Raw genomic sequence first — 20,806 nt, forward strand, 5'->3', positions numbered from 1 at the left:
ACAACTTCTGATAGATAGTTACACTCAAGGCCCACCATTTTGGAGATGCTCTGACCCAGAGATCTAGCCATTGTTCCCTGTCAAAACCAGTCTGATACTTACCGTAAGCTTGCTCAGTTTTCTTGCTTCCAATACTTCAGCCCTGGGCTTATTGCCTTATATATTTCACACCTTGACAATTGTTATTGCCCTAATATAATAAACGTTCAGCACTTCTCCTATAGTTATGGCTAGCCGGCATATCTCTATACACATACACACACATTACATGACCACCATCAACAAATTATGAAAAAAAAATCAATTTATTATCCCCAGAAAGCAGAAAAATACAAAAGAAACTGTGAACCATGTCATGCTAACACACAAATGTTAAGATTTCGATTTGTAATACCCTGAAGAAAATACTTGTAATTCTAACGTTGACATTGTGTCTTGTGAATCACTTTTGGTAAAATGAATAGTAGTTTTACACTGGGCTTGTGTTTAGCAGGTTTAGTCGGCGGACGCCTCGACGTTCTCTGGCTCTGGGGCAGGCTCACTTCCCGTGTCTTTGCCTTCTTTGCTCCGTTTGGATTTTTTGTGTTTATGTCTTCTATGACTGTCACCTTCTTCACTATCGTGGCGGCGCCTGCTGCTGCTGGGTAAAGAAGCACAGAAGTACACCGTGGTTATGGGAGTCATAGATTGGGGGATAATCGTAAAAGGTAACTGAGGAGCAGCAAATGATTACTGTATGAACAGATGATCACCAAGTTGTTTCTACATCATGTGTGTGAGTATCTGTAGATCCCATCCAAATGAATGACTGTTGAATAACTTTCTGCAACAAATCCGCTGTGGAAAAACTCCCACAGATGCTCACGGTTGGTCAACAGACAATCTATGTATGGTCTATAACATTTTATAGGTCAAAAAATAAATTGTGTATTAACCCCTTAAGGACCAGGCCATTTTTTGGTTTCGCATTTTCGTTTTTCCCTCCTCACATTTCAAGAGCCATAACTTTTTCATTTTTCAGTTCACAGTCACATGATGGCTTATTGTTTGCGGGACAAATTGTACTTTGTAATGGCACCATTCAATATGCTGTGCAATGTACTGGGAAGCTGGAAAAAAATTCAGAATGAGGTGCAATTGGAGAAAAAATGCATTTGCGCCATTTTCTTATGGGTTTAATTTTTACAGCGTTCACTGTTTGGTACAAATGACATGTTACCTGTGTTCTACGTGTCAGTACGAACGCGGTGATACCAAATTTATATAGTATTTGAAATGTTTTGATACTTTTAAAAAAAATGATAAACTTTGCAAAATAGAAAAAAAATTTTGTGTCATCATGTTCTAACACCTGTAACTTTTTCATATTTCCATGTATGGAGCTGGTTGTGGTGTCTTTTTATGCGGGACAAGATGACGTTTCTATTGATACCATTTGGGGAAAGATCTGATGGTTTGATCACTTTTTATTCAATTTTTTATAGGAGGCAAAGTGTTGAAAAAAACGCTTTTTGGCTGTTTTTATTTTTTTTGCCGCTACGCCGTTCGCAGTACGGGATAAATGTTTTAATATTCTAATAGTTCGGGCATTTTGGAGCGCGGGGATACCTAATATGTTTAATGTTCTTTAATTACTTTTATAGCTGATCTAGGGAAAGGGGGGTGATTTGAACTTTTATATTTTTTTTATTTTTTTAATACTTTTAAAAACTTTTTTTTTTCTTCTGTTACATTTATGATCAGACCCCTTAGGTACCTTGAAACCTAGGGGGTCTGATCGCTCATACTATTCACTGCAATACTACAGTATTGCAGTGAATAGGAAAATCGCAGCACTTCTATTCGACGATGCCTCTGGCCTCTGGCATCGTCTAATAGATCTAGTGCAGAGACAAGCCTGGAAGCCTTCAATAGGCTTCCGGCTGTCATAGCAACCAATCACCGCCCTCATGTGACGTTCAGGAGGGCGGCGATCGGGGAAACATGGCGGCGCCCATGCCGCCTGCGCTGTTTACACGCTGCGGTCGCGTTTGACCGCAGTGTGTAAAGGGTTAACAGCAGCGATCAGCTCGGGCACCGACCGCTGCTGTTATTGGCAGGTCCTGGCTGTATTATACAGCCGGCATCTGCCGTGTATGGAGCGAGCTCAGCGTGTGAGCTCGCTCCATACATCCCCATGCGACCCATGACGTACAGTTACGTCAAGGGTCGCTAAGGGGTTAAAGGGTTTTTCCCCATGAAAATAACCATACTTCCACACTAACCATTTTCTCTAACCATCTAACGCTAGGTTCACACTAGTATTCAGGTTTCCATCTATTGAGTCCGCAAAGAATGGAAAGCCTATCTGCTTCAAAAGTCACTACATATGGAAACCCACGGACCACAGAGTATAATGGGGTCAGCTGGTTTTTGCAAAAAATGGAGGGAAAATTCCTCCTTGCAGGACTTTTCTCTCCACCGATTTTAAGGGTAATGGGGGATGGAGTGTCTCATACTGTGACTCAAACACTAGCATACACCTTAGGGCAGGTTCACACCTGCGCCCAGTCTCCACTTTGCAGGTTTCCGTTTTCTGCCCGAGAAACTGGACTGGAGACGGAAAGTGGCAGTCAGTTTTCAAACCCAATCACTTGAATAGGTTTGCAAAAAGTGCGTCTTGTCTTCTGCTTCTCCATGGTGAAACTGTTTTTTTAACTGGACACAAAGTCGGACATGCAGGACTTTGTGTCTGGTTAAAAAAAAAAAAAAAAAAGGTTTCGCTGCGGAGACCAGAAGACGCTCACGGGTGGATACTGACAGATACTGACAGTGTGTTTCCGTCTCCTGTCCAGTTTCTCAGGCAGAAGACGGAAACCCACAAAGCGGAGATGGGTGCAGGTGCGAATCCGCCCTTAGTGGTGCTAGTCTGCTATCTTCGATAGATTATTAATGGATTCAACAATGAATACAGGAACTTTCTACGATTTGGAATTTGTCAGAAACCTAGCCATTACTTCCTTATTGTGCCTGGTCGTCTTACATGTAGGGTCCCTGCCAGATAATCTGTTCACAATAAGGAATCATGACTAGGTCTCTCTCAAGTGCCAGACCATAGTCAGTTCCTGCATTCAATGGCAACCGATCAAGACAAGAGATTGTCACCAAAAAAAAAATAAAAATTTGCAATTATTTGTATTCGCAAAAATTTTGATTCTTAGGGCTAGTTCACACGTGGGCAAAGGGGAGGTTTTTGACAGCGGAATTCGCTTCAAAAACCTCTCCTTTAACATGGTGGTCTATGTAGACCACTAGCTTTTTTTTTCCTCCTAGCGTTTTCCGCCTGAAGAAGCGACATGACCTTTCTTCAGGCGGAAAACGCCTGAAGAATTGCATAGAAGTGAATGGGAGGTGAAAACCGCGCGGTAAAAAACCGCGCGGTTTTTTGCACACAAAACCGCGCGGTTTTTTGCAAAAAAAACGCGCGGTTTTCGCCTGCAGTTTCTATAGCACATATAGGAAAAAAAAAACCTAGCGAAAACCGCTAGCGAAAACCGCGTCAAAAACCTCGTCAAAAACCGCGTGGAATGCAAAAAACAGCGTCAAAAAAACTCCTCGAGGTTTTTTACCTCGCACAAATAAGCTAGGCGGTTTTCACGTGTGAACTGACCCTTAATGATCTACATTAGTTTATACTCATGGGAAAACCTCTAAAGATTCTATTAAGAAGAAATAGGACAAAAAAAAAAATCTTATTAAATATCCAAATACGCATCAAAGGAAGTTCTATTCAGTAAGGAACAAATTCCACATAATTCTCTAATTGTATATTTTCAATGTTTATTATACCAGTTAGAGCTCTTATAACAAACCCGAGCCATTAATCAAAAAATGACTGGGAACATAAAGGAACTATTCTTACATCCTACAGAATAGCACGTGAAACTAAACCCCAGGTGGAAAGAAACTTGCTGTAAAGAGCTGGCCGATGACGTGCCCCGGAGTACTCTATGCAGAAGTAGGAAAACTAGGATGTATGAGGACAAATGGGAATCGTGCTCCGATTTGGAAAGATATTTTACTCAAAAAAGAAAAATCTGTGACCGAATGCCTGACGGCATGACATGACTTATTGTTAGGTTTGTCTCAGTACATAAGTGATACCAGGGACTATAGGACAACTCAAACAGACAAGGTCCATCCCTGACATTGTAGACACGTTGCAAAATTTGTGTCCATTATTATTATTATTATTGCAAAATTACTGTCAATCAAGAAATTGAGAGAGAATAAAAATCCCATACCTATCGTAGGGGGAAAATGGATGGGCAAAAAACTGGTGTAAAAGCCAAGTTTTGCATCAGTTCTTGAAGAGGGAGCCCAAGACAGAACCACATACGATAAAAGAACCAAAACATCCATTACTTACATGGTTAATTCCTTAGCAGCTCTGCTCTGCCCAGATGGTGTTTGTTTACATGGCTGCAGCGATGACATCACATGACCGCCGCAGTCAATCTATGACCCAAGAGGTGTCTCATCATTGCGGCCATGTTGTCACCACTGCAGCATTGTAAGCAAAAATCTCAGATATTCCTGTAAAGAAAAATCCTGGGAGGCAAATTTGGTAAAGCACTTGCCACGGAATGCCATAAAAGCTACCTTAGGCAAGATTATTACATTTATCTTGACCTTGCCAAGTATGTTTTAGGTTTCTACACATTTCATTGATATTACCTTCTTGATGACTTATGCCGTGAGGACTCTTCCTTTTCTCGATGCCTCCTCTCTCTGTGTCGCTCTTCCTTCTCTCTGCTGATCCTCTCCCTGTGCCGGTCGTAGCTCCTCTCTGTCCTCTCAGAATACTCTTTGTACCTGTATCGCTCCTCTTCACTGGGGAGAAAGAAAACGCACACAATAAGCCAAGGCCATACTAAAACATTGCAAAATGCACTGTGGAAAAAATGATGAAGTTTTGTGGAAAATTCAAAAGAAATGGGAGATTTTTCCCCCCCCAATTAATGCTGTATGTAAAACCATGTTTACGCAAGCAGGAGGGGGACACAAAATAATAAAAACATACAAAGTGGCATGCTTATCAATAGAAGTCTGACACTTTTCTGTCTACATTTGCAGCAAAATTAAAGTGCACAGCATTCGTGACATATGTATGAGCAGTAAGCGCCGTAGAGAACAGAAAAATATGACAATATCAGCGTGGTTTAGAAGTGTCTAACCTTACAATATTTATAAAATAAGATAAATAACACCACAGGGGGCGTTCATACTTGTACTCGGTGTCTGGTATCTGCAGTCCGTCGGGTTTCCATTTTCAGTCCCAGCGAAACTGGACAGGGGACGGAAACCCGGAAGTCACCTTTAAAACCCATTCAATTGAATGGGTTTGTAAAGGTGACCATCCGTGTCTGTGGGGAAACCGTTTTTTTTTTTTTTTTTTAGCTGGACACAAAGTCAAACATGCAGGACTTTGTGTCCGCCTTAAAGAAAAAAAAATGGTTTCCCTGCAGACAGGCCACAGGCGGACACTGGTGGTCACCTTTACAAACCTTTACTTACTGTAATTTGGGCTGCGTCAGGTCAGGTCATGTTGCTAGGGTGACCTGACTGACGAAGTGACGGAGGGGCACAGTTGACTATATTGGGCTAGGCCATGGAGACAGCGCGCTTCACTTTACCTATTGGAGGGCACCGCTCCTGATGTCTGTGCGACCTGCTCTGCCTCCGGTGTCCGCCTGTGTCCTCCTGCCACATCGCTTGTATGCGAGGATACCGGAGGCAGATCAGGCCACGCAGACATAAGGAGCGGTGCCTCCTGTATCCTCTTTACATCGCATACAAGCAATGTGGCAGGAGGACACCGGAAGCAGCGCAGGTCGCACAGACATCAGGAGCGGTGCCCTCCAATAGGTAAAGTGACGTGCACTCCATGGCCTGGCCCGATCTCTCCTGGAGCTTCATTATAAATGCACGCCTGCTGACGTTGTCTGCAGGCCAGACAGAAGTGCTTGGCGGGCCGCATGTGGCCCCCGGGCCGCAGATTGAGGACCCCTGACTTAAAGTATTACAGTATTTGCAAATGTGACGCAGCTTTCCAGAAAAGAGCCGAAGGGTTATGTGCCATTTTCCTGACCAATAATCAAATGTCTCTTCATAGAGTTATGGATTTAGTAGCCTTGCTTTATAGGAGTCAGATTTCTCAAGGTATTAACCCCTTCCCGCTGCAGGCATTTTTAAATTTTAGTTTTTCAATCACCACCTTTCAAACACTTTTTTTTTTTTTTTTCTGTTCACAGAGCCATACGGGGGCTTAATGTTCGTGGGATAAATTGTTCTGCATAATGGTACAATTTAATATTCCGTACAATGTACTGGGAAGCAGGAAAAAAAAAATTCAGAAATTTCATTTCTGCAACTTTCTTACAGGCTTCTTTTTTACGGCATTCACTGTGTAGTCAAAATGACATTTCACCAGTACGATTCGGGGGTTGCTATATTTATATAGTTTAATTTACATTTTAACCCCTTAGAAAAAATCCAAATCTTTGCCAAAAAAAATAAATTGTTTCTTTGAGAGTCACCTTGTAACTTTTTTTTATAGTCTGTTATTGGAACGGATAGCTGGTCCGAGACTCCATTTTGGGGACCAGTTAACCTCCCTATGCACCGACAGGACCGCAGTGGCTGTGCTCAGTGCAGGCACTGATCACGGGCATTAGAGCAGGGTCTTTGCTGTATAATACAGCAAAGACCCAATGGCTATGGTGAACGCCATATTTAAATACCCTGTATCCACAATAATAATATGTCGAATGTCGGGAAGGGGTTAATACATGTTTCACAGAACAGTTCAGTACACCAACAAACCCCAGACTGCATACACAGATCCCACTGACTGCCATGAGATGGTATCACAAGAGATATGGTCCAGATGTGATCAGAGAGGGTATTTTGCTTCTCCAGTAGCATTCCCTTGATCTTCTGACGTTCTTACTATTAAAGATAAAGAGTCCTAAATTGTGCCAAATGAGTTCAGGAAGAGATAACAGCTTTCCATCTTACTGGAATAATAAGTATTAATAAATCATGACTTAATTCACAGAAGGCCGGCCTTACATGGTCTGATACGCCAATGTGGCATACAACTGGTGCCAGCAGCACAGAGACCGGTCAAAAAAAAAAAAAAAAGGAAACGTCTTAACGTCATAGCATTGCCCATCAAGGGCCACATGAATACTATACAGAATACTGTGTAAGCGGCCATTTTCTTGTGGCCTGTGGGCATACGCAGTCGGCTTTGCCCTAGGCCTAGAAGTTTGAAGCCTGCGCCGGAAGAAGATGCCAAGAGAGGCTGTTCCTGAAGAAGATGGAGGCGGTGCTGGAGAGAGTTCTCTCGCAGCATTGGGGACGCCCCCAGTGCTGTTTGAGCGCTGGGTCCCGCCTCCAGTGTTGCGAGACAACTCATTTGAATATCGACGAAAACCGGGATTTATACCAAACGGTGGCGCGGAGAAATCATCTAAAGATAGGAGAAGAATAACCTTTCTTAAGGCTATTCCGAAGTGGTACACAGAAAAAAAAACTGCATTTTAATGATAGAATCCCTTTAAGGATTTTAGGGGCGCTGTATAGATGAGAAGGCATCAACTCTGGGCATAAGTTGAATTTATCTAGAAACAAAAACTTTTCATCGTCCTTGTGAATACAAAGCGGTGATGGCTGGTGATGAAATGATCAGACACGTCTCCATCTCCTCCGATGACTGGTAATTACACATGAAACCTCTGGCGTCCATCCTGACAAGGCTGAGCCTACTGCCAATGATGAACATCTTGTACTGAATCTTCCTAAACCTGTCACATCCTGGAAATTGCATTACTGCCTACAGGGTAGATACAATTCACAGCCGTAAAGACTTGGAGATGAAGAATAAAATTCTCACTCTATTTTGACTCCTGCAGTTCGCACAAATTTGGCTCTTGATATGAATCAATTCATTACGTAAAGCTGTCTCACCGCACTACATCAGAGCGTTCTGGCACAGGCCACATGTACTGGTTAGCCACGTCAGAGGAGCGCACAACACCACAACATAGTGACTAACAAGTCTTGTGCGTCTGCCATAGCTCTTAGTCAAAATCAGGGAACTTAAGCTGAACCCAACACGAACCATGTACGTTATATACACCAAAGGGAAACACAAAGGGTAGCTGGAGCTGGGCTATAATAAAAAAAAAGAAACACCCCCCCCCCCCCCCCCCAAAAAAAAAAAAAAAAAAAAAAAAAACTGTACTCTTCTATCACCAGACCGGCTTTGGAATTGAAGCCTTATTGGGAAACAGCGATGTCACCAATATCCAACAGGTGACCACCGAGAGCAGCATTTGGCCACTGCAGTCATTCAAGCTGCTCTTTTCCTGCACCAGCCAGGGGACCCCATACTGAAAGAGAAGATTGGGGGAAGGTCATGTCAGTTTTACATCCTTGTCTGTGGATAACACTAACCACACATGGATGAAAATCATGGACATGTGAAGTCTGAATAAAGCCCAACATGGGAAGAAGGGAACTGGAATATAGTCCAATACATTCAAGACTCCACAGACATCAAATACAAGGTGATATTACTTTACGTGAATGAATTCTCTGCTCCCAAAGGAAAAACAAATTGCTCATCAATATATGGAGGCAGGGGTGAACCTACCCCTTTCGCCGCCCGAGGCGAACTACAGAAAGCCGCCCCCCCCCCCCCCGGAGGAGGGGGTGGAGCGTAGGGGCGAGGCAGAGCGAAGGGGGCGTGGCGGAGCGAAGGGGGCAGGGCTTAGTGCCGAGAGCAGGCCGAGAGCAGGCACGGAGAAGACCTGCTCTCTGCCTGAGCGTGAGGGGAGGCTGCTGGAGCAGCGCTGCTTCAGTGGCCTCCCCAAACCACCGCTCGGTGCAAAGCCAGTCCAGGACTGCTTGTCCTGGACTGGCTTAGATAATCAAAAATGCCGCCCTCCCTGGGGTCCTGACATAGCGCCGCCTGAAGCGCTCGCTTCAGGTCACCTCATGGGAGGTGCGGCGCTGTATGGAGGTCGGCCACCACCAAAGTCACTCCTAAACCACGGTTATAGGGGGGTGGTTAGTGACCGTGAACATACAACTACATGCAAATGATCTGTTGGCTGCACCCAGGGGGGTGGCTACATCTGCCAAAACAACCACTATAGTCTGTGCCGCCAACCCCTAACAAAGAGGTGGCAAGGTGTGAAAACCATAAGAAAATAATGGGTGCTTCAGAAAATGTGGCCTCACCCTGCGTGCACCAAACAGCTCATCTGCATAGGAAATGAAAGTTGGGTTGGGTTTTTTTTGACACTGCAACTAACTGCCCCTATAACAGTAAATATACAGGAGGTTTAGAGGCCATTTTGTTGGTGGTATATGACTTTCATAAGCATTTGTTACTGCCAGTAGTCATACTTGACCCCACCAGAAACCCACTGTACTAAGCAGGACGTAAATGCAAGACAATGAGGATCCCTGCTATAGTGTAATATGCACCTATACAACCATATCCAGGACATTTTATAGCCAAAACTAGAAAATAAGCTACAAGAGTGTTGTTTACAGTAAGAAAAAAAACCCTCTTAATTCTGCTCTCAAAATAAAGCCATTGATGTGGAAAATCCATACATGCAATTCAAGAAACTAGCATACAGCTGAACGGTGACCAAGACCAAACTGAAGTTCCTCTGGCCACAACTTCATGGCCGTCTTTAATCACGACAAGGGCTGGTTTGCTCAGGAGCAGCCATATGGCAGGGCTAGGGAGAGCGGACTATTTAAACATAGGAGAAAGGGGGGGGGGGGGGAAGTGGCGGCCTCCCGCTAGAAGCCTCAGTGTTTTCATAGCTGGCTGCAGCAGAGACCTGGCTTTGTCTGGAAGCTATTAAGCCAGTGATGGTTAACTCCTTGAGATCTGAGCATAGGGAATAGAAAACGTGCACCCCTGAATGGGTTAAGCAGTAACGTTCCTTTACATTTTGGAACGGAATCAGGGTGTCTGTTCAACATATGTGGAGAAGGCTCCGAAACTCCAAAACATTCAGCCTGTAATTTGTAACACAAGACACACGCCATTTACAGGACCATAACACAGCAACTGCAGAGAAAAACAAAAATGTTCTAGTCGCTGGAGCCCGATCTGCACATTGGTTCTCAGTATTTACCTGAAACCGCAAACTATTGGGTTGGCGCAAGGGGAGGGCAGACACTTTGCAGAAATAAACACTGTCAACAACCCGAAAGTCTGCCCCAAAGCAACACTGACTCCTAGCGCTCCTACAAGGCGATGTGCAGGCGGCAGTCAGGTTAATGACTACCATGTGAACACCTCCGACAGCTAGAAACGGGGGAGGGGTGGCCGCTTAGTGTTTGCAGATCAGCAGCCAAAGGATCAGGCATGTTACCGTACTCCTTTCTCTCCAAATACTGACATTCAATATAGTAACAAAGAGTTCAACTTCTGTGTTAAAGGGTTTCACCTCTTATGTAAACAACATTACAACTAAAATATAATAGAATGTATTAAGCAGGGCTACACCATGTCTTATTGTAGCGTGAAAAATGTTAAAACTGTCCAGCTAAACCCACAGTCCAACCCAAAGGATCAGGAATGTTGGATTTCACACCATGATCCTCTTGGGCAAATGATGAGGAAGCATCACATGACTGTACTCATGACACTAGGTAGGTGCCAGGTATATAGTCATGGGGTGTGGTATGAGCTTTATACAACGTTTTCCATATTGATATACTCTTATAAGATCAAGACAGGGTAAGTCACTTGGATTGAGGCATCCAAAACTTTTATTCCCCAGGTCTCCACTTAGGCCCCATAACGGAGCACATGGGGCAATGGAGAAGGGAAAATCCTGTCTGTACACTGGCTGGATATCCCAGTCCCAATGTAGTAAGGAGGCAGGACTCCTAGCATTACAGATTGCACACTGTCCACACTACCTACAGTATGAGACTGTAGAGCTGAGGAAAGAAGGGATTTCATCATCATAGAGACTGTGACACAGAGTCCTGTCTCTTGACTAGGCGGATTGTGCTGAGTATGGGGCATTAATGTAATGTGTACAGCACAATCCTATTGGAGATGAGGCAGACTGTTTGTTGTAATCCCAGGGACGAGGATGTAGAAGTGTGCTGTACACCGTGGTTGGGTTTGGTAAGGTTAGTGTGTGATTATGTGCAAGACTGACGCCACAATATGCTAAATAAAAAAAACAAAAACCCCCAAAAAAACTGTATTATGTGTTCCTTCTTTCTGCAGAGTTTATTTGGTACTAAAGTTAAGAGTGAGTTTAGAATAAAGATGAATTAGATCTAATTTCCAATGCCTTTTAAAGCAACTCTTGGCATTGTGTCAAAAAACCCTAGAAAGCTCTGCACCAAAAAAAAATAAAGCTACCAGTACCTTCTCTCTCTCTCTGATATATAGCTTTGTGTGAACAGATTCAGTGTAATTTAATAATTTGATTTCCTGCTCTTTCTATGCTTAGGAGTCCAGTGGGCGGTTCCATTTACTCACTAACCTCTAGCTTTGTGCAAAACGTCATACAGGGGAAAACTGTCAGACACTAGGACCTCCTCCTTTGACTACTCAGTATAGAAATAGCATAGATAGAATTCATGACAGGTTATACTGAATTTTTAGATGCTTTAGTCCAGGTCAGGGAGGAGACCATTCTCATCAGGAGCATGCCCAGGCATTGTACAGAGGTCATACAGGCATGTGGAGGCCACACACACTACTGAGGCTCATTTCGAGATGTTTTAAGGACATTACATGAAAGTTGGATCAGCCTGTAGTGTGTTTTTCCCCTTTAATTATGGGGGTGACTCCAAATCCAGGCCTCCATTGGTTAATAAATTTGATTTCAATTAATGATTTTTGTGTGATTTTGTTGTCATCACATTCAGCTTTTTACAGAACAAAGTATTAAATGAGAATATTTCATTCATTCAGATGTAGGATGTGTTATTTCAGTGTTCCTATTATCTTTTTGAGCTGTGTATATCCTGCTGATAAGAATTATCTGTAAAGGTCCTAACTGGTGTTACAAGTCCTCTCCTGTCTGACACACACACACTCATGTCAGTACAAGCTTTTCTCACCTGTTGTAAGCTCCCACGCTGGGACTATGATCACGATCTCTCTCTCGGTCTCGCTCTCGCTCTCTCTGACGATCGCGTTCTCTGTCCCTGTCTCGCTCTCTGTCACGGTCCCTGTCTCTATCACGATCTCGGTCCTTCTCTCTTCGAGGATAGTAGTCCCAGGGTTTGGAAGTTTCTACAAGACTGGACCATGGGCCTCCTGAACCTGGCATGTGTGGGAATGATACTGCAGGAAGACACAAGAAGAACAACATAAGCATTGCAAAGGTGTCAATGACAAAGATGCAGGCCAGATGGATTCACAAATCTGTTCTGTAAATGTGAATAGAAAAGACTGCAGCATATGCACAGAGTTCTACAACACCATTCAGAAGTCTAGGACCTTCATTAACACCGGCATATCTTTAAGACCCCATGTACACGATGAGTGTGCACCCAAGTGCAACCCAACTTTGCAGCATGCTGCCAGATGACACTTGCACTCCGAGTGCATTCTGTTACGTATTTACCCCTATAGGGGCTTTCGATCTGTTCTTTTCCAATGAAATGGAGTAGGACAGGACCTGTTCTATTTTCATGGGAACGGACCATTGGACCCTACACTCGGACATGTGAATGATGCCTAAAGGTGTTGTACCAAGTTTAAACTAATCATTTACCCTGTTTTGTAGGTTCTTAATTTATGGAGATGGGCCCTATGATCACAAACACAGGGCTCCTGTGTGCCCCATTATGATTGGAGTGGTGGGCAAACATGCACACTGGTAGCCCCATAAAGATAAATGCAAAGAAAAGCAGAGTATAGTGTTTGACTAACTAAGTCCCATAGAGATGCAGTGGCAGCATACAGGACCACGACTCCATTCACACAGGCACAAAATATAAGGCTGGAGACAAGTATCTTATCCATACAGTTAGGTGCAAAACTCCCTTCCTTCTACCCTAGGGACTTATACATAAGTTTATTAGTAAAGACATTACTAAATTTGCATATTAGGAACATTTGTTGATTTCTTTTACAGCCACACAAAAACTGCAATGTGGAGGGCATGAAGTGACACGGACCTCCCTCACTATAAGTAAGGCAGTGCATGGTCCCAGTAGTGAGCTCCATTCACATAGAGACCCCCCATAGGAATCCCCACCATTAGAGTCCCACCACCTAGGATGATGGCAAGGAAGTTTAAAACTTGGAATAAACCTTTTAAAGAGGTATTCCCATTGAAGACATTAATCCCCTGTCCAAAAGATAGGCATATACAGTACCGTATGTCTGATCTATGAGCCCTGACCACTGGGCCATTCATGGAGAACACAGGGGCACTTGTGGTCTCATTCTTCTAATCAGCACGCACCATAGAAATGAATGGATGCACCTGGTACTTCTGCTTTGACGGCGGGCGGCCGCTTAACCCCCCGCGTGCCGGCTACGTCCATTCATTTCTATGCGAGCGTGCTGTTCGGATCGGCTGATCCGAACAGTACTCGCTCATCTCTATTAATTAAGGGCTTCACTGTCAGACTGACGTAGCTGCTTTCTTCATTGTCAGAAATGCCCTTCTAACACTGTCCAATTAGCAGTGTTTGAGATGCTTCTGCTGTGTGATCTCGGGAGTTCTGGTGAGATCAGGAAAGTCCTCTCTTCACAGGGCTGCACAGAAGACATGCAGAAGTGATCCAGGCCGTGTATTGAAGTGGATGAAGGAGAACGTCAGTGACACTGCTACAGGTAAGTAAAGAAACCCCTAAGCAATGAGCATAAGTGCCCAGTACACGCTGTGGACCTAGGTCTAGCCCCTATACAATGAGCATTAACCTCTATAGCTCCTATGCAACGAGCAGTATCCCCCTATAGAGGGGTTAATGCTAGCTGCCTAGAGGCTATTATGGGTTAATGCTCGTTGCCTAGGGGCTAGACCTAGGACCACAGGGTGTACTGGGCACTTATGCTCATTGCTTAGGGGTTTCTTTACTTACCTGTAGCAATGTCAGTGAAGTTCTCTTTCATCCACTTCAATACACGGCCTGGATCGCTTCTCCGGGTCTTCTGTGCTGCCCTGTGAAGAGAGGACTGTCTGATATCACGAGAACTCCCGAGATCACGCAGCAGAAGCAGCTCGGCCACTGCTAATTGGACAGTGTTAGACTGACGTAGCTGCTTTTTTCATTGTCATACACGCCCTTCTGACAGTGAAGCGCTTAATTAACATACAGGGCGCCAGAATTAACGGGGCTCAGAGCTCCAAAATGAGGGGGGCTAGGGAGATAATTCAAAGTGCCCCAGAGTCTGTGCAGCAGCGCCTATAACATGGGGCAGAAAGCTGCACAGGCTTGGAGTGGTGAAAGGTCCTCTTTAAAGCGCAATCCTATTGACGATTGGGTGGGACAGAAAAGACAAGTGGGAGTGACTCTGAGCTCCAATACTGTCCACCCCTTATTATGCAGCGTCAGAGAGCTCTAAGTTACGCCCCCTTGCCTACTGAGGCTCAAGACCACACACTTGACAATAGAAGCCTAAACTAACAGCACAGATTACTCAGAAACAGCGAGGGCTGGAGAAAAAAAACTACAACTCCACCAGCATTCAAAGAGAAGCGCCTACTAAAGGATGTAAAGCACTGGAAGTGGTGAAATGTCCTCTTTAACAATACATATTAAAATGCTGAATTTCTGGTGGGTATTAACATGCTTCCCACCCACAATACTAGGTGTGAACAAGGTTTTATAACAAAACCAGCTAATCCTTATCACACATGCACAGTCTCCAGCCGACGAGTAAGTGACCTGGTATCATTTCAAAAGGAACACTGCCAAGCAATGACTGGGAAAGCATCCAAAAGGGCTATTAAACATGTAACTAGTAATCTGTGTGATATGTTACTATACACTAGTCTGCCCATCACGTCAGGGCTTTATATGTCATGGCCATTAGATTGGATTCACACTGAGACTAGAATCAGCAGACAGTTCGACATGACAGAAGAGGTCTACCAGTCTGAAGTGTACAGATAATACAATCCATAAACCTAAAGTGGACAAACTCCAAACCTTAAAGTTTATATAACACGAGTAGAGATTGGCAGAGGCTCCTCTTATTCATATACAGCATGTGCATTGCTATTTAAGGATGTACACAGCCCATCACTAGCTAAGACTCTCACTCTACAGCAGACGTACGCCATGCCTAACAGGCCCTGCCGCTACACCGTGCATGCTACGTAGCTACGTATTAATATACCTATTAAGAAAAAAAAAAAAAAAAAAAAGAGTTAAAGTAAATAACTAGATTTAAAGGCGTATGGAAATGCTATTACATTAATAACTCGTTTCATTATCCGCCTCCCTATATGAGCCAGTCTTACACAGTCTATATCCTATATGGGTGCTTCAAAATTACAATTGGTATAACCTGTGCCCATACTAAGGCCAGCTGGTCAAAAATACTATACGTTTGCTACATCATAGGAGCAAATATGTTGTACAAGGGCCCATAAAAGTCTGCACTGGCACATTGCAGACAAATGAAACTTTCGCAGTCCATTTTGATGGCTATGTTGCATGGATTGCAGTTGCATGGATTGCAGTTTTGTGTTATTCTCCACCTCATAATCCCATACTCTAAGGATGGGGCGTTCTGCCTGAAGTGATACATAAAAAGTCCTTCATCTGAGATGTTGCTATTTTTGGCAAACAAAAGACAAAAAATACAATAACTCATACCTACAAGTATAGAAACAATCTGGTAAACTAGAGAAAAGCAGCAGTGACTTCAGAGTTAAAGTGGAGAAGTGTAATATCCTATAAGCGGACATCTGCCAATAGTCAAATTCCCCAAACAGGGAAAGCGGCCAGAAATAGCAAGCAGCAGCTGGATTTGCTGGCCCACTAATTTCCTTGACTTGTCATGATGTCAACAAGATGTGTAGTGTCTTTTGGGGATCTACATGTAAAAGGCAATCTTATAGATTTGCTTCAGTTTAGGTATCTGCTCGCATATTGAAACTTTTGTGCTCAAATACGAGGAGTCCGTTCCCTGAAACATTTAGTAGTGCTGTAACAAGGGCGCTACATAAAGACTGGTCAGTGGCCGACCAATCCCGATGACATACAATTAGACCATACTGCATTATCCCTACTGACACCCAAACCCCCACCGATCAGCTGTATAGGGTCATAAGCAGTAAGGCAATTTCCTGAATCTTTATTTTAGTAGCAGTATACTATGGAAATGATCCAAGCTCTGCCCTTCCTGTAATAGAAATCAGACCTCCATTCAACAATATCCTCTTGAGCCTGGGATGGGCTTGTGATCATACACAGCACCCAATGTGAAGAAGAAGAGCTTCAGCAAGACAGGAGCGAGCAGCAACCTTAACTATTCACATGGCGGGATGTGTATTTGTACAGCAGAGCTGCTGGGTCATAAGCTTTCAGTAGGGATCATCTCTATCCATATAGCATCAATGATGCATGACACCATTATTTTCCTCTGCACATCCCCCATACACCTCTACAGGAGATCTATCATCACCTTAAAATGGTTTTCTGGGAAAAAAAAAAAAGTTTTTTTTTATTGTTATAAAAATAGGTCAGATAGGACTATTAATAGGTTAATAAGTGCCCTCAAATACCTTTAGCAGTGTTTTACGTGATTTCTGGGTTTCTCTGGGAGTTTCTGGCATCTTCTGCATTTGTTTACATGGGTAGCTTCCTGTTATTTTTTCGTACAACTACCAAGATGCGTTGCGCTGCACTCAGAGCTGACTGACGCTACCTCCCCTCTCACATCCCCTCCTCTTTCCTTAGCTAGCCCGCCCAATGCTAGCCCTTCCTGACTAACTAACTCAGCCCACCCCATCATACTTAACTGTCTAGATCTTCTGGGCATGAGAGATCAGTTCCTGTAGCTGGCCCTCCGGATCTATTGCGCAGGCGTGTGTGGGTGGCCAGAAGATGTATAAAAAAAAAAAGAAAAAAAAAAGCAGGGGACGGAGCCCCAAAAGGAAGTGATGTTCCGTGCCCAGAAGATTTGGACAGGAAGATAGTTAAGTATGATGGGGTGGGGGTGGTGATTATACGGGATGTTCCATTTCCAGAAACTGGGAAACAGAATATCACCGTAAAATCAGAAAATATGTCTGGGGCAGTCACATGATCTAGGTAAATATACATTTCTGGTAAAACAAGTACATGAGAAGGTAGACAGGGGTTGGGAGCGGGTGTTTAGCTCAGTGTAGAAATATAATTTAACCCCAGACATTTTTAGGCACAATATAGGTATATATTTTATACAGTGGCATAACTACCACCATAGCAGCAGAGGCAGCTGCTACAGGGCCCGGGACATCAGGGGCCCAATGACAGCTGCTACCGCTGCTATCATTATTCTCAGAGGTCTTTTCGGACTCCCGAGTATAATGATGGGGGCCCCCTGTTGGTGGAATACTTTCCACTAACAGGGGGCCCCGAAGCTGCAGCAACGGCTGACACACAGGAGCTGCAGGTCTGGCTCCTCTCAGTGCTTCAGGACGCTCCCCCTCTCTCCCCCCTCCCTTTCTCTGCCTGTCCTCTGCCCACCAATGAGAGGGCTGAGGAGAGCCCAGGAGGCGGAGCTTATCCCTGCCGAGCTCCTGCCGTCCTGCAAGAGAAGAAGAGGAAGAAGCTGCTTCAGGAAAATGAAACTAAAGATACACAGGTACATACTGGGGTTACTATACTTATTAATATCAGGTACATACCGGGGTTACTTATTAATATCAGGCATTTGGGGTGATTACTTGTGTTTTAGTAACTCCATGTGCCTCATATTAATAGCAGTTAACCCTATCATGTCCCTCACATTAACCTCTGTGTGCCTCACCATAAGAGTTACTGATATGTGAGACATATGGGGGTAGTAGTAATGAAGATAATTTATTATTACCTCTATGTCTCTCACTTATCAGTAACTCTTATGTGAGGTACACAAGGGTTAATGTGAGGGACATGATGGGGTTAACTGCTATTAATATGAGGCACATGGAGTTACTAAATTGTAATGCACATGACCAGATTTTTTTATCCACAATTGTCCTGGTATAGCGGTCAGTGGTGACGTGACAGTATTTAGTCCTGTAGGGGCCACTAAGGGACATAATACTGTGTGCAGTGGCCGCTATGGGGCATAATACTGTGTGCAGTGGCCACTATTGGGTATAATACTGTGTGCAGGGGCCTCTAAGGGACATAATACTGTGTGCAGGGGCCACTATTGGTCATAATAGAGCGTGCAGGAATGCGTAGGAGGGACTCGGTCGAGATCTTCAGTGTCGGGGGGCCCCATGTCAAAAGTTCGCCACGGGGCCCCGCCATTCCTAGTTACGCCACTGATTTTATACACCATTTATTATGGAACCTTTTTAGAATGGCAATTCCAACCATGCTTTTTAATCTTTTCAAAGAAGTGTCCTTTTGGTGGGGTTTTATTGTATTTTCTGGCAGTACTTGTGTCATTAATACATTTTGCAATATACTTTATTAAGAGATTCCCTTCTATGAAACCCTGCACATCACAGCGCTGTACTGTGAGAGGGGGCGTTCCTTACCGGCAAAGCCATGACACTGAATGGTGAGGAACGTCCCCCCCCCCCAGTACTCGTCTATGGACGAGTAATATCAAGAGGAAAGGGAGGCGTTTTTCACCGCTCTCACAGTACAGCGCTATAGGCGCTGCTGTGAGTAAGGGCGTTCCTGACTGTCATAAACGCCCTTCTGACAGTGAAGAGCTACGGTACTGGCACCGATAGCTCTTCACCGGGGGCACAGAACATGAAAGCCGATAGCGTGTTGAATTCAGCACCCTGTTGGCTTTCTAGCAGTGTATTAAACCACATGTGCCCCAGGAGGTGAAAGGTCCTCTTTAAAGAAACAAATTACTTGAAAATAAATGTACACTTACCACTACCGTATGGGAATGCTGGTGTGGACCGACCATCGTATCCAGAAGAATGCCCACTAAAAGCAGAAGGCAGTGAGAAATATATTTATATAGAATTAGATGTAACTATTTATTTAGAGTTCTATTTCACATTAAAATGGTTTCCTGAAAATGTTATTCTGTAAACATGAATAAAACTTAAATTGCAAATTACAAAACTTACGCTGGGATCACACCAGCGATCGGTCTCAGTCATCAGGTTTCCGTCTTCTGCAGACAAAAGACGGAAACCTGTCAGACCATGTCCAGCCATTAGCGCCCGTGAGCGTTTTATGCTTAAGTTTTTTTTTTAAACCGGACACAAAGTCCTGCATGTCCAACTTTGTGTTCGGTTAAAAAAAAGAGAGGTTTAGCTGCGGAGAGCATAAAACGCTCACGGGTGCTCACAGCCGGACACTTTTCAAACCCATTCAAATGAATGGGCTTGGAAGCTGATTGCAGGTTTACGTCTCCTGTCCAGTTTCGTGCAGGAAACGGAAACCTGCATAATGGAGTCCCAGGCGCAGATGTGAACAAGCCCTTACTGATCCTCCAAGCCCATGTATTTTATGAGAAACGTATTGTCACAGGCACATTCATGCAATTTTGTGTCAATGTATAAGTACTCATAAAACACGCCTGCTAACACCCATGCAGAAAGTTATATCAATCGGATCTCCTAAAAATGAAAGTTTAACATGTGCTGAGTTCATATATATCACTTAGGTCTATGTCTACATCCACATATTTATATAACAACAAACAGGAAACAAAATGTGCCTAAAATACTGTATTATAAGCAGTAGCAACCTATGAAAGACAGAGTTTACACACCTTGGAAAATAAGTGCACCCCTAAACCTTATGTATTTCCTAAACACACAAATGGATTGTCTTGACAGGTTGCTCACAGCCATGCCCAACTTCACGTAACTTTGTAACACAAATTTATATATTTTTTTTATTAAAACAAAAAAACAAAAACAAACAACAACATACATTTACACCCAAAACTCACATTTAAGGCATGGTTTGCACAAACAATTAAAAAATAAATAACTAAAAGCTCCTTTTCTTAGCATTTGTTAATTGTCGCTGCTCCAATGATTCTGGCACAGTTGAAATTTTTTCTCTAACCCCAACCGTTCTTGAGCAATCAGTGCTGTTAATACAGAGTCACATCAGGCACCAAAACAGTCAGATGGGTGGTGTCAGGAAGGCGCAGGAAAGAGGTCATGATTCACAGCTCCAATCAGAGGTGGACAGTATCTGAAATACACCCCTTGCCTGCTCCTACCCGACACCACCCACATGACCATACAGAGCCTATATGGCACCAAAACTAACAGGACTTAGTGCTCGAGAATGGTGGGGGTAGAAAAAAAATGTAACTGCTCCAGAATCAGTGGAGCAGAGCTTATTACAAGATGCAAAGAGTGGGGAGTAGTGGAGGTTCTCTTTAAAAGACAGAAGCCAGAAACCGCTGCTGTGCTACCATAAGCCACATTTTATGAAAGTGCAGGGGATACTGTGATACTACTTATTAATGCACAAAACCACCTTCATGCAAATGTAGAGCAGCAAATATAGGCAAAAAGTGGAGGAAAAAAAATCAAGTGTGTACTCAGGCAGGTCTTTATGCAATATACATGTACTCTCCAAAGAATTGTAAGATGTGAAGTTCACA

At 43.7% G+C, this 20,806-nt stretch overlaps 2 protein-coding genes across 4 annotated transcripts in view; one reads left to right on the forward strand and one right to left on the reverse strand.

Moving 5' to 3' along the window:
• Nucleotides 1-20,806, forward strand: part of LNX1 (ligand of numb-protein X 1) — a 303,671-nt gene that overhangs the window by 174,515 nt on the left and 108,350 nt on the right. The window lies entirely within an intron of this gene.
• Nucleotides 287-20,806, reverse strand: part of FIP1L1 (factor interacting with PAPOLA and CPSF1) — a 45,408-nt gene continuing 24,888 nt past the window's right edge. For 2 of the 3 annotated variants that reach the window (XM_075259708.1, XM_075259690.1), the window contains 4 exons: nt 19,103-19,158; nt 12,166-12,391; nt 4,717-4,872; nt 287-640 (listed from right to left, as the gene is read on the reverse strand). In XM_075259708.1, the coding sequence (XP_075115809.1) occupies nt 496-640; nt 4,717-4,872; nt 12,166-12,391; nt 19,103-19,158 (583 nt within the window). In that variant the 3' untranslated portion in view covers nt 287-495. The remainder of the gene's footprint in view (nt 641-4,716; nt 4,873-12,165; nt 12,392-19,102; nt 19,159-20,806) is intronic. The other variant, XM_075259699.1, reaches the window with a different exon arrangement.

Source organism: Leptodactylus fuscus, chromosome 1 (genome assembly GCF_031893055.1).
Source record: "Leptodactylus fuscus isolate aLepFus1 chromosome 1, aLepFus1.hap2, whole genome shotgun sequence".
NCBI classification, from domain to species: domain Eukaryota; kingdom Metazoa; phylum Chordata; class Amphibia; order Anura; family Leptodactylidae; genus Leptodactylus; species Leptodactylus fuscus.